At 39.4% G+C, this 15443-nt stretch overlaps 1 protein-coding gene across 1 annotated transcript in view; it reads left to right on the forward strand.

Moving 5' to 3' along the window:
- Window positions 1-2150: 2150 nt before the first annotated feature.
- LOC139767199 (methylenetetrahydrofolate reductase (NADPH)) overlaps window positions 2151-15443 on the forward strand; it is a 33762-nt gene continuing 20469 nt past the window's right edge. The window contains exons 1-6 of the mRNA XM_071696318.1: window positions 2151-2271; window positions 7314-7448; window positions 7628-7796; window positions 8503-8606; window positions 10893-11027; window positions 12627-12808. Coding sequence (XP_071552419.1) covers window positions 7343-7448; window positions 7628-7796; window positions 8503-8606; window positions 10893-11027; window positions 12627-12808 — 696 coding nt within the window. The 5' untranslated portion in view covers window positions 2151-2271; window positions 7314-7342. The remainder of the gene's footprint in view (window positions 2272-7313; window positions 7449-7627; window positions 7797-8502; window positions 8607-10892; window positions 11028-12626; window positions 12809-15443) is intronic.

The following is a 15443-nucleotide window of genomic DNA, read 5'->3' on the forward strand; positions in this document are numbered from 1 at the left end:
AATACCACCCCACCAGACATAAATACCACCCCACCAGACATAAATACCACCCCACCAGACATAAATACCACCCCACCAGACATAAAAACCACCCCACCACACATAAATACCACCCCATCACACATAAATACCACCCCACCACACATAAATACCACCCCACCACACATAAATACCACCTCACCAGACATAAATACCATCTCATCAGACATTAATACCACCTCATCAGACAAATACCACTCCGCCAGACATAAATACCACCTCACTGGACATAAATACCACCCCACCAGACATAAATACCACTCTACCAGACATAATACCCCACCAGACATAAATACCACCCCACCAGACATAATTCCATCAAAAACTAAACTCCCCAAACAAGTCACACTTCCCCGTCCCCAACCTGGACACGTTACTCGTACATGGATAAGACCAGCGTTGCAACACACCGCAGGATGCTATATGCCCATGACGCAACTACCATGATGAAGACACCCGACTGCTACTCACATTCAACGCACTCTCACCACACACACGCACACACACGCTCAACATCACAATTGATGACCTTTACGGGTCGTGCCCGGTGGACGAGGCCTTCTTCCTGAGAGCTGCGAAAGCTTTATAGAGTAAGGGTATGCTAGGACGACCAGTAAGTTTATCTTCAAGAATATAAAACTGTTTCTCTAGTTTCTATGTGCAAAGTAAAAGGAAAAAGTTTAACTGGGTTTCATTGGCTTTTAAAACACAAGTCTGGGTTTGTACTTACATTTTCAACCTTGGCCAAGATATCAGTAGTACCATGGAGCGGGTCCCTGGCCAAGATATAAGTAGTACCATGGAGCGGGTCCCTGGCCAAGATATCAGTAGTACCATGGAGCGGGTCCCTGGCCAAGATATCAGTAGTACCATGGAGCGGGTCCCTGGCCAAGATATCAGTAGTACCATGGAGCGGGTCCCTGGCCAAGATATGAGCCGTATCATGGTGACCATCTCAGCAGAGTCTGGCATATACTACCCCGGAGTCGACCTTCGCGGATATCATAATGTTGTGTCTACTGAGGACAGTTAGTCATTTAATGGGTGTATTATCGTAGATACGCTTTCCTTTAAACGTTACGGTTTGTACTACCATGAATTTATGATTCATTACATAATTACAGTCCACGTCTCCAATGAGCATGGCGGGGATGACAGAAACAGTCCTCACTATACACTGTCAATATAACATCAGCAGCCACATGAAACGGATCGAGTCGTCTGGATGTGTGTGTGTCTGTCTGAAATTCATAGTCTTCAATCAGCACCGATCAACAAATCCACATTTTTTTTCCTCCCTAACTTTCGCAGTATTTAATGACAATTTTTTTGAACAAATAACGTATATATATATATATATATATATATATATATATATATATATATATATATATATATATATATATATATATATATATATATATATATAATTTCTGGGTTAAAGGGGAAACATATGTATGAAACTTGGATCTTTCACTTTTCACAGATGGATAGGCTGCTGGAACTTCAAAAACTTATGTTATATTGTTTCATCTGCTGACTTTTCCTGTCTTGGTAGTTTTATTTGAGAGTTAAAAGGATAGATAACACTATCTGCAGCCGAAGTTCTCGTGAGTGGAAAATTACCCTGGGTATCAGAGGCCATCAGCAAGCCACGCTATAACGCATCTCCAGCAAAATCTGCTACAACGCATCAGTGAACAACGCATTGTTTATATTTCTTGTATTATAGACATCACAGTCTTCAACTTTGATCGCTCAGGTATTGGTGAAGCTTAATTTATGTAATGTTATTTCTAAGTTATACTTTTTCGCATAAGATTACTTTCCATGGGTCATATTCATTCAAAAGAAAAAAATGAAACATTTAGAAATCAGTGAGTAGAGTTGCTACGTACTATCTATTGGTACAATTACCAATACATATAACAAGAGATACTGATATCGATCTAAGTTTCATATGACGAGACCTCAACTTTTTACCATTATTTTGTTGCTATGAAGTATCCTGATTTGAAGGGTATGATAGATTATTGGTAATACAAACATGATACCTCAAGAGACTTGCTGCAACTGTTCGGACAACCAGTACGTAAATACGTTGGATGCGAGACCTTCTACCTCACTCGCTCTTGTGTCTCTGGAACACATAAAGGTTACTGCTCTCCGCACCCACACCTAGAACGTTTGTCGTGTCAACGTTCAACGAAAGTGGCAGGGACTTCCCTTCAAGTGAGTGGTTCATGTTACACATTCCCTCCGGAGATGACGATGTCTTGTTGATTAAAGTACCTGGGATGGTTTAGAGGGTAAATAGAAATGTTTATTGTGCCATATATAATGTTTGGAAGAGGAAAAACTATAAAATCCCATCTTAGAACTGGTCACACATTAACGATTATATACATCCAAAAGTTTGTCAAAGGCTATAGTGCTACTGGTAGCATAGTACGATTATGTGAATAATATTTGGCTGGATGGTAAGTTTGGTTGGGTGAGGCTGTGATGCCCTGACCAACCCTAGCCACAATAGCCCTAGTGACGGGGGGGAGACCGGCCTTTGTTTGCGTTATGTAGGATGTTTGTGTATTCCAGGCAGTTATATGCTCATCTTGTCTTGAGTCCTAAGGTGAATATATATATATATATATATATATATATATATATATAGATAGATAGATAGATAGATAGATAGATAGATATACATATATAGACCACGTACCAATTTATAGATGAACGCCACAAGGGAGGATATGAAGCTGATCCCACTGATGACTTGCTGTCCTAGCAGGAATTGGACTACTGGCCCTTGATGTTGATAGAACATTGACGGCTACGTCATACAGGCATTTCTTTGATGTGGGAAGCCCCAGGCACGGACAAAAATACACGTCAAGGCCAGACCTGAAAAGAAATGTAAAGAAGTTAATGAAAAAAGAGACAAGAAAAAGTATGTACGAATTTTGGAAGAGAAAAACCTGTCCTTTAAACGTATACGTGTGTATGCATGAGCGTGGGTTAACACTAACCTGGTTGTATGCAAATGTGCATATGTATGTGCAAGCTTGTGCACATACATATACGCTGTTTGCCTCCTGTATGTAACTACCTATTCTTGATTTCTGTACCCATTGTCCCACATGAGGAAGGATCTTTACAATCACTGGGTCTCGTCTGAGTCTCATAATGTTATAAAGATCTCTGAAGATCACATTGTTTTAGTTAAACGTCTCGTCGGTTGGTGTCTCCCACGTGACTATTTCTCTGTTGCCAAGGTATTGTCTTCTACTTGTTCTGACATGTAACTTCACTCACTCTTAGCTACGCTTTATGGCTTCATAGTTCCTGGTTTTGATTTTAAGGAGCATGCCTATGTAATTATTACGGAGGCCTTAGAGAAATTTAACGATGATTTTGTCTCATCTTAGCCTTACTACTTCATTGGTTTGGAAAAATTTGAAAACTAACAGTAAAGTCGGCATATATAATTTTGTAACCAACACTCGAGTGAGGGAGGACACTGTCCGGACGGAGGATGCTCGCTCGTGTAGTTATGCTTTGGCGTTGCCAGAGGCAGCGTCCCAGGTTTATAGCCATCAAGGCGATATTTTTAAGCCACAGTATCCGATGAACTGAGAACGAAGCTTACGTAGGTGAATGACCTGTGAAAGTAGGTCAGATCCCATATCATTCATATTAACTTTTGTAATTTCCTTTTAGAAATCTAGTATATCGCTAAATACAGTTTAAATTTGTAGATAAGAATTACAAAGATTGTTGAAGGCTGCGTATAAACTGTGGGCTCCTGACATATCCAGCCGCGAACATTTCCTTCCTCTTTTCTCAGCTTATTTTACTCTTTTGCTGTAGTTTTCCGTTGGGACTGGGTACCCATGAAAATTTATCGCTTGAAAGCTATGTGTTGTTGAGGTTACTCAGCCAACTTTCCCTAGGTGTTAACAATTTAAGGATCAGCGCTCATTATCGACGTTTCTCGGCTCTGTGCTCATCTTGGCTATTAATGTTCCGGGGCTTTTGACATCTAACGGCAGTCAGTACAGAACTCCTCGGCTGCTAAACTTTGTCTGCCCTCGATGTTCTTAAGCCCTTGGCGGTTTTTGGTTCGACACTTTTCGGTCTGAGGTTCCACGACCCAACGTTCATAGGTTCTACGTTTTGCGTCTCGGGTTAACGTTTATCAGCTCAACATTTTTCAGTTTTTGAAGTTATTCGGATCATTCGTCTTAGAACCTGTAGCTCTTAGAAATTTATTTGCTCGTGTAGGATTTCAAGGGTATTTGACAAGGACACTTTCAAAATTGAGAAAGTTTTCATGTAGAATTTTTGAAAATCGGCTTCATTGAAAGAATACACCCATAAAATTAATGGGAAATTCGTTCTTTCGTAGTCTGCGGCTTTCTGATGAAAATCAAACTATAGAAAAGCTTTATACATCCAAGTCCCACTAGAGCTTTGTGCGAGCCGTAGGCCTATTGGAGTTGAAAAAATAAAGTAGCTACCACATTGTGGTGATTCTTCTTGAGCCAAGCGTTGTTAGACGTTGACCGAAAGTTCTTAATGCCATATAAGAGTTGGCTGTGAACGTGAACGATAAGTTTTTTTTTTATCAGTTACAACATCGAGGGTGTAAAGTTCAACAGTATTTTATTATTATTTCTTAAGAGAACTGACACAGGCAAACTTTATGTGGCAAGCTAAGACCAGATGAGCTACTTACTAATCACTTGATCAAGCATGAAAACTCTCATACGTCTGTCACCTGCACTTCAGTGTTGCCACCGGTACTGCTTAACTTTAAACTATCAAACTGACAGACGCTTGGCGAATAAAGTGAAAACTTGGCGAGAAAGACAAGCTAGGGCGATCAAGATCACGGATTTACATTAAGACGAAATGAAAGACATTGCGGTTGACAAGGGTACGACAGATCTCTTTATTTTCTGAGGGGTCTCATGAGTGTCGAACTTGGTCTCCATAACTTTCAGATCGGTATTTACAATGAAATTTGCTAAGACAAACTTTACAAGACAAGATTGGAGTCTGAATGAAAAGGGATACGTTTGCAAGGAGAGGAGTTGAGGCCCTCGATCTGCCACCTCTTTTGGATGGTTGAGCGATGGAGTTGACATACTTGAAATATTTCATTACTGGAATGTTGAAACGTCTTCAGTATACCGGCTTTGGGAAACGGGTTCATTTGGAGGGAGAGTGAGTTAGGCAAAATTTTAGAGAGGCGCGAGGAACTATTTCATTTTTTAGGTGTGAACATTTGAAATGCTGATAACATGGAAAATAATGAATGCAGATACGAAAGAAATAAGGAAGAGATTGAACTCCACAAATGTAAAGGTCTCTCCCACCATGTATAAACCTGTAATTCTCTCTCTCTCTCTCTCTCTCTCTCTCTCTCTCTCTCTCTCTCTCTCTCTCTCTCTCTCATAAATGCATCCATAATATTTGAAGTATATATAGCCAGTACATGGCAAACAAGATAATAAGTTATTCTGATGAAGATGACTCTATGAGACCAGTGTAGGGCTAACAACCCTGGGTGATAAGAGGTCTGGCAGACACGGTGGGGAAGGTGACGTTTGTATAATAGGGGTCGAGCAGGCCTAGCTAGGTAGGTTTGGTGTTTGCATAACGGTTGATTTGTCCCATAGATAAGACATGGGGTCGTATCCTGGCGGGGAAGGAAGCTCCAACTGTTGTTAAGGTAGTGTTGGGAGTTGTTTAGTGTTGGGAGTCGATTACATTAGTGTTGCGAGTCGATTAGTTAGTGTTGGGAGTTGATTACATTAGTGTTGCGAGTCCATAAGTTAGTGTTGGCAGCTGTTTAGTGTTGCAAGTCGTTATATTGGTAATTGTTGGAACTGCTCATTTAGTTACTTAATGGCGTTGGTAATTGTTTAGTAACGTTAGTAGTTGTTTAGTTGATAAATTATTGTTTGGTGGTGGTTTAGCTTTTTTTTTTTTATTATTGAAGCAAGCTGGTATTCAACATGTTCTTATAGGCAACACGTATATAGAACTCAGTGAGTTCATATACACTTCCTATATTGTCATGATCATCGGTAATGATATCTATATATAAAATATTATTATTATTTATTAGCTTTTGCGACCGACCGCAGAAAAATTTTGAACCTACCTACCATGGATCAATTTGTGTTCACTGTAATCACTACACACCTGCATTAAGCTAGGTTCAAGGGTGGCCAAAGAGCGGCCTTTGACCAAGTTTGAATCATCCTTATTCAGAATTCTCCCCACAACATCCTTATCTTTATTAGGCTAGGTTCATGGCAAACTTCTTCGACAAACACAAAGATGGCCCTAATGGTAGTTAGTCCGGGCTCTGCACAACGGTTCAGGCCCTAAGTCTTGGCCCTAATAATGGGAGTCAAAGCATTGGATCATTGAAGATGTCTAACATCTACCTTAACATGAGTTGCCGGCCACTCCATAGTGACTGTTTGCTGTTAAGGAAGCCTTTAATATTGAATTTATAAATTCTGACTTATAGTAGAATTTTCTTTCATCAACATCTACACGGATAGCATTTCATTAATAGTATGAGTGAAGGGTACATGACTGGAGGTAGGCGGAGACAAATATAAAGCGTGCAGTGGGTACAAAACATCGATATTTCTCAATTCAGTGATACATTACTTTGTATGTTAGGGGTTAACCTGGGTGGCCCAGGGTTTGCCACTGCTTAGGCAGGTGGGCCCTTGTGTGTGTCTTAAGATGACACCTAAAGTACTGTTTTTGCTTCACTTTATCCTATTTTGATAAGTCTTCTTTTCTCCAACACTCCAGCTCTATGGTGTGCTTTTGATGCTTTTGGGACAAATGACTCTTGGAGAAATATAAGTTTTGTAGTATGAAAATATTCTGTAGGCCAGTGTTCCACGAACAGTTTTACGGGGTTGTATCATGTCCTTCCTTTCCCTCTCTTTTGAGAAAACTTTATCTTAACTGACAGCAACCACCTTAAGGCTGTTATCTTTGTTTGAAGAATTATAAGGAAGATCGGCACCAGCAGCCAAGAGATGATATCATTGCCAGCCAAGTGGTACGAATTAAGCCTTTGTCATATCATGTGAGTACTGAAGACGGGTTTTAAGAGGTATCTAACTTTCGGGGATCATAGAGATTCCCTCAAGGCTTACGGGTCACCTCCTTAGAGCGAAACAATTTGCCATACCTCACAACTTACATCTATAAACTGACAAGCTTATGTTTTTCAGTTACTGAGATTGGAGTGTAGCTGAGCAGCATGGTTAAGGAGGGACCGGCGGCTCTGCCATCACCAGGAACCCCTGGGGCTTTGCCAATCCTTAAGGAATTCCTCAGCCAGAGGGATCATGTATATTCAGGAATTGGTTAGTTAAATTTCAATACATTTTCTCATTCAAAAGTACTGTGATTTGTTCCTTAGAATTTATTTGTTCCCTTATTGTTGTTAGTGCTTAACAAAATGAAATATGAAATCCCAGGTAAATAGAATGAAATTAAACTTAAGATATAGTTTAAAGACATAATTTTCTAATTTCTATTTAAGATTACCATCACTCAGATGAAGAAAATCATCTTTATGAACCAGAATATCTCTCAGGCTACCACAGCCTTAGTGAAAAGATTCAGAGCCGTATCGAGTCCAATGACAAATTCTTTTCTCTTGAGTTCTTTCCTCCAAGGACAAAGGGTGGTGCAGTGAATTTGCTGGCCAGGTGAGTTTTATGTAGTAGAAATGGCGTAGTGCATGGGGCTTAAATAAAGAACAAGTTTGTTGGATATGTTACAGCATTAAAGCTTGATTTTATTTGGTTAGGTTTTTCAGTTTGGTTAGTTTTTTATATATTTCCTTTGATGAAGTTTAACTGGCTTGAGTTCAGCTGGGATTCATACAGCTGAAACTATGTTTGTATGAAGTTGAATTATTTTCAAGTAACTTTTTTTAAAGAAATTTCTGGTTAATCAGTGTAAAACTAAGGTCTCAGAGTATACATCAAAAGTAGATATTCTATCTGTAAATTATCTTGCTCACTAAGGATAAGTTATAATGTTCATTTTATAAGTCAGATTTTGATAATAGATGTTGAAATGATTTTGTAATGTAGAGGAGAATTGTCTGTACACTGGGAACTAGCTTCTGAAAGGGTTGATATAGATTCAGTAAGAGATGGAATTGTTACCTGTCACTGTAACTGATTTGTAAATATTTATTTTCACGATCACTACATATTTCATTGTCAGAGTTTGTTTTAAAGACATGAACTAACATAAAAAATACTCTCATAGAAACCTGCATGGTATCATTATTCTTGTTACTATAATTGATATTTCAGTTTATGTATTTGTTTAAATAATCATTATTTGTATTCTCAAGGAAAATGAGAAATATCTTCAGAGTTTGATCTCTGATCTTTTCTAAAGGTTTGACCGCATGCGTGAGGGTGACCCACTTTTCTGTGATGTCACATGGCATCCGGCAGGCAACCCTGGTGGAGATACAGAAACATCATCTTTAACAATAGCAGGTATACTGTTTCATTGGCTTCTTTATTTTCTCTGGGTATTAAGAATTAAAAGTGAATGTTTAAAGATAATAATTTATGTTATATGCTGGATATATCCACAAGGTGAATGACTAATGTCTAAGGCTGAGCCTAAAGATCAAAATAATCACAGAAAGCGGTTGAACAAGTGATGAATATGTTCTCATTAGCCCCTCTTTCATATGCCACTATGATCTCCACACACAATTCCAGTTCAAAGGTGGTGTCTGTACCTATTCCAACAACCCATCTATAGTATACCTTGAGAACCTTGAGTCCCAAAACTTTTATGTTATTTGGCTCAATATCTGTCCCCCAACTACCACTGTTTTCCTTTTTGCCTACTGCTTACTAAACCTATGCCCTTCCCCATAATCTCTTTTCAGACATAGGCAAGGCTTATGGTCCTGATGACATTCACTGCTGTGTGTGGAAGAATGTGCCTCTGAACTTGCACCTGTGCTTGCTCATCTGTTCCATTTCTGTTTAAAAACCAAAACTTTTCCTTCTCCAAGGAAGGTGACCACTCTGACCTTTTTAACTATCGTCCTATTGCTTTTACATCTACCATTTCCAAAGTCTTGGAATCCCTCCTCAGCTCCCATATCCTCAGACACTGTGCTCATGGTCTTTCTGATCACCAGTATGGCTTCTGTAAGGTGAGATCCACTGGTAATAATCTTTCCTGTCTTACTAATGTCTAGTCATCATCCCTGAAAGATTTTGGGGAGTCTTATGTAGTTGACATATTCAAAGCTTTTGACAGGGTGTGGCATTAGGATCTCATCTTTAAGCTCCTGTCTTTTGACTTCCCTCCCTCACTCTGCTCCTTCGTATCTAGCTTCCTTTCTGGACAATCTATCTCTATAGTTGTTGATGTATCAGTCTCCCCACTTTTGTCTGTCACCATTAGTGTCCCTTAGGTTCTATTCTGCCCCTACACTTTTTATCCTTTTTATCAATGATTTCCTCTTAACAAATAACCAAAAGCACTTGAATGCTGATGACTCAACAATGCATTCATCCACATACTTCAGTTTTGCTCCCTTTTCTTTCAGTTGATCATTTCATCTTAACACTACTTAACCATTAAACTTAGAATTGGACAGGATATCCCAGTGGGGTTGATGAAACCTAGTTAAGTTTAATGCCTTCAAGACCCAGTTTCTGCCCATCTCTCTGTCAAAAACTCCTCACAACTCTTTTCTCTCCTTTGATGGTTCTGTAGCTCCACCTCTTGATTTAATGACTACTTGGTTTTACTATCTACCTCAACGTCTTTACTTGACAGAGTTGAGTTGAAATGGTCTGACTTATAAACTCTTCCATGCTAACTTGAAAACTTCAAAACCTGATCTGCTTGCCCTATGACACAGTTTTGGTTTACTTCCCTCATCTATAGGTATTACTTTGGTTTTTGCTCCCAAGAGCTGGCTGCTTCTCTGCTCCCACCACTGGGTAGACCATGCGATACTCAGCAAGCTGCTGTGTCACATGATTATTATGTGGCCACTGGCAACTCAAGGGTGGGATGTTTTGATCATTTTTTTCTTTCCCAACACCTTGAAGCTTTGGAACTTTCTACTTTCTCATGTCTTTCCCAATAACTATGACAAGGTACATTTTAAAAAACAGGTTTTTCATTTCCTTCAAAACTTGTAAATACTTTCCCTTGACTCATCCTTTTCCCTTTCGTAATCCTTTCTATATATCAATTAAGGCACAGCCTTGGTGTGTAGTTTTGCCTATGACTGGAGCCCCCAACTATATTTATTTACTTAGTTATTTTACTTTGACGCTGTCTCCCACGTTAGCAAGATAGTGCAAGGAAACAGACGAAGAATGGCCCATCCCCTCATATACACATATATGTACATAAACGCCCACATTTGCATATATACATACATATACATATCAACATATGCATACACAGACATATACATACATACACATGTACATATTCATACTTGCTTGACCTCATCCATATATCCCTGGGGATAAGGGAGAAAGAATACTTCTTACGTATTCCCTGTGTGTCGTAGAAGGCGACTAAAAGGGGAGGGAGTGGGGGCTGGAAATCCTCGCCTCTCGTTTTTGAGTTTCCAAAAGAAGGAACAGAGAAGGGGGCTAAGTGAGGATATTCCCTCCAAGGCTCAGTCCTCTGTTCTTAACACTACCTCGCTAATGCGGGAAATGGCAAACAGTATGAAAAAAAATATATATATAATTTTGGACATTCTCCCTTGATAATGTATCACTTATATCTAGGTGCTGCTTTGAATTATTGTGGGCTGGAGACAATGCTGCACATGACCTGTTGCAGCATGACAAAGACAGAGATCACCAGACATCTGAAGCGAGCCAAGGATGTTGGTATCCGTAGTATTCTGGCACTGAGAGGGGGTAAGTTTCCAGCATCTTTTCATGTAAAATACCATGCTTGTTTTCAGACAGACACGAGTCACACTCTGTCACCTTTGCTCTGGACATCACCCATCACTACTGTTTCACCATATCCAAAGACTCTTCTTGTCCATGATGCAACTACCATAATGAAACACCGAGCATTTGCAACTGAATTGCATTGTACCTTCTTTACATCGATGCAGACACAACATTACTACAGTGCATGACCTGTGGTCCCAACTAGTGGATGTAGCCAGCTTCCTGAATGCTGCAAAAGCCTCATATAGATAGAAGGGACTCATAAAGCTGAAAGGAAACAGCATTGGCACCCCCTGCATCAGCGAGGTATCTCCAGGAAAACAGACAAAAAAGGCCACTCATTCACATTCATTCTCTAGCTTTCATGTGTAATGCACTGAAACTACAGCTCAATATCCACATCCAGGCTCCACAGACCTTTTCATGGTTTACTCCAGATGCATCACATGTCCTGGCTCAGCCAATTGACAGCATATCAACCCCCGTATACCACATTGTTCCAATTCACTCTATTCCGTGCACGCCTCTCACCCTCCTGTATGTTCAGGCCCCAATCACTCAAAATCTTTTTTACTCCATCCTCTCATTCTCTCCATATGTCCAAACCATTTCAACACACCCTCTTCTGCTCTCTTCACCACACTCTTTATTTCCACACATCTCTCTTACCCTTACATTACTTACTCGATCAAACCACCTCACACCACATATTGTCCTCAAACATTTCATTTCCAACACATCCACCCTATGTACAATCCTATCTATAGCCCATGCCTTGCAACCATATAATATTGTTGGAACTACTATTCCTTCAAACATACCCATTTTTGCTCTCCGAGATAATGTTCTCTCCTTCCACACAGTCTTCATTGCTCCCAGAGCCTTTGCCCCTCACCCACCCTGTGATTCACTTCTGCTTCTATGGTTTCATTTGCTGCTGAGTCCACTCTCAGATATCTAAAACACTTCACTTCCTCAAATTTTTCTCCATTCAAACTTACATCCCAATTATCTTGTCCCTCAACCCTATTGAAACTAACAACCTTGCTCTTATTCACATTTACATTCAACTTTTTCCTTTCACACTCTTTTCCAAACTCAGTTACCAACCTCTGCAGTTTCTCACACAAATCAACTACTAGGGCTGTATCATCTGCGGACAACAACTGACTTGCTTCTCAGGCCCTCTCATCCACAACACACCGCATACTTGCCCCTCTTTCCAAAACTCTTGCATTCACCTCCCTAACCACCCCATCCATAAATATATTAAACAACCATGGGGACATCACACACCCCTGCCACAAACTGACATTCACTGCAAACCAATCACTCCCCTCTCTTCCTACTTGTACACATGCCTTACCTTGGTAAAAACTTCTCACTGCTTCTAGCAACTTACCTCCCACACCATATGCATCGACCCTGGTATACCACATCTTTCTAGTTCACTCTATTCTTTAAACACTTCTCATCCTCGTGTATATTTCCTCATGTATATATGTATATATATATATATATTTTATATATATTTATCTATTGTTTATTGATTTACAGATCCACCGAATGGTGCAGATGATTGGGAGCCACCTGAGGATGGATTTAGGTATGCAGCAGATCTAGTCAAGCACATAAGAAAAGAATTTGGTGATTACTTTGTTATTTGTGTTGCTGGTTACCCGACTGGTCATCCTGAGGCTACAACTTATGGAGATGATCTAAAGCACCTAAAGGAAAAGGTCTGTTCTTGATTATAGATATTTAGCTTGGGTATCATACGTTGATATATTGGGTATTTTATGTTAATGTAATTCAAACTTTGCAGACTGTTCTAAAATACAGATTGGTGTGATAATTTTGCAAGTGTTATTTACAGACATCTTGTGAAACATATACAAATGAAATCCCAAATTTGTGAACTATTGTAAAGCGGCAATAATCATGAAATGTTTCACCTTTGAATTGGACCCCTTAAGCATTTGAAAGAGCACTTGCTCACTGGGGGTGTGATATACCATTTTACCTCCCAGGTTTGGTATATCATCCAGGATTTCCCCATCATTAACCACCAAAATTTATACTTTTCATCATATTCTGTGATATGTACTCTGAGTTAGTTTTGCAAGTTCTTCATACTGTTACATTGGTGTACACTGCTTACTTTTAAACTTGGTCACTGCAGCTGGTCTGTATATGGGACATTTCTCTCTCTTTCTCTCTCTCTCTTTCATGTGGGTATGGTTTCTGATGTATGTGCATCTCATTCTGGGGTTGAGAAATATAGGTTTTGAATAATGAAAACTATTTCTTTGCAAGAATAACCATTTATCCTTTTGAAAGAAAGGTAATGTTGAACTCTTACAGTAAGAGGCTCAAGGCACAGGCTCAGTTATGGATGACCTTCCTACCTGAAAGCCATATCCACCTGATGAAAGTGACTGTTCATTTTAAGATGGTTAGTGAGCTGTTTTCTCAATGCTCTCTCAAAGATGATTAGATATGAGATGAGGGTGATGGGTCAGATAATGTCAAGTTTTCCTCCACTCCATCTTTGGTGTAGCACTGCCTGGCCTAAGGATGTCTGGAAAGGTGGAAGTGGTCTTATAATGAGTGTATCCAGATAGTGCATACAGCTATGCTTAATGCTTGGAAATCCCTTTTAAAAGATAGCAGCTGGGGGAATCTGTCTAATTCTGGGGCTGAGGTGGGGTTTAGGTGATAATCTTTTCCCATGCAGTGCTGTTTTTCTGGTTTCCAGACTGGTGTAGGACTTGAGGAAATTCCATTTCTAAACTTGAGAAGTATACTATAAATCCACTTGTGTTGATTAGCAGCACCTCATATGTATATTAGGTTTTTCACTACCCTTTCATCTGGCTGCCCAAGGGGTCTGATTGTGTAAGGACCCTCTCAGTGCTGTCTAGTGGAACTGCAGGGTATTGTATTGAAACTTCTCTGCATTTATGCCAGAACCGAGGCTTCATTTACTCTTTGTTACTTGTCCAAAGAGGCCTTGATTCCTAACTCTGTGTCTTCAGTTTTACTCTTTAAGGCTACCAAACATTGTGATTGGGGTGTATTGGCCCATTGATGAAGGAGTTACCTTCTCTGCCTGAGGTGAGGTGTGTTGAGAGGATAATAGGTGCCTATCCTGCTATCTGTTAAGCCAGTGTATGCCTTAGTAAAATCACTTGAGTCTGAGAATGTAGAATTAAAGAGCATTGTAATTTTTGAAGCATTCATAAGAATGTTTTAAAAATGCATTAAAGCTATATTTAGAAATTATATAGTGTATGAAAATTACACTCAAAATATCTTTTTATATGAATGAATTTAGAGAAAAATTCCTGATTTGTACTTGGACTAATATTCCTTTACCTTTTTTATCACTTAAGCCAAGAAATAAAGTTATTTAAATACTCAACACATAACTTGTCTTACAGATGTATGAAAAATCATATGTTTAGTCAAGTCATTATTTAAGTGCTCATCATATAATTTGTTTTATAGGTGTATAAAGAAATCATATTTATTTAAGTTCAGAATTAGTTTTGAGTTTTTTCCATAAATGTTCATGGAATAACTGACCATTTAGTGGTATGGTTTTACCTTCACATATTGTCTTATTAGGGTACTGTCTAAAAATTCATATCAATGAAAATGTGGTAAACTGTTGATGACATGCTGCATCTGTTTCTTAATTTCTGGAAGTTGTAGGAAATCTTTTGGTCTCTAAATTTTCTTTTGTTTAAATTTTGTGGTGGTATGAAAAACTATATTTGGATGAATTGGTATCACAAAAATTGGGGTTGAGTATATATCATGATGAAAAATGATGGTAGTAGTTGGTGGGCAGCCATCAACCTGAGAGGTATATTACTCGCACTACCCACCTGGGTATCGAGAAGGTTATTGAAGGCTGCATAGTGAGCCAGCACTTCAGTGGTTGTCAGGCTGCGCTCCTCTGACCCAGATAGCTGCCTTTTCTTTCTGCCTAGCCCATCCATAGACTGCTGGCATTCTGCCCACAAACATGCATTTTCTTCTTGTCACACATAAAATTTCACAACATTTAACTCATACAACTCTTTCTCCATTACTTTAAATTTTCTTGCAGTGAGCACTGTGCACTAGCCCTTCCTTTTGGCAAAATGGTAGGAGCAGCAAATAGTAGTAGTAGGTAAGCACATGAGGCAGAAACAGTAGGTAGAAGTAATAGGTAGGAACATTAAGGGGGAGGGGGCATTAGGTAGAAGTAGTCAGTAGGAGCATTAGGTAGGAGCCTTTGGAAACACTGCATTAGAGTTGCCCTCTGTTAGTGGCCTGTTCAGGGTGATGCACTGAAAGGTAAGACATGGCAATGGAGTTCATCAG

The sequence above is a fragment of the Panulirus ornatus genome, chromosome 59 (genome assembly GCF_036320965.1).
Source record: "Panulirus ornatus isolate Po-2019 chromosome 59, ASM3632096v1, whole genome shotgun sequence".
NCBI classification, from domain to species: Eukaryota; Metazoa; Arthropoda; class Malacostraca; order Decapoda; family Palinuridae; genus Panulirus; species Panulirus ornatus.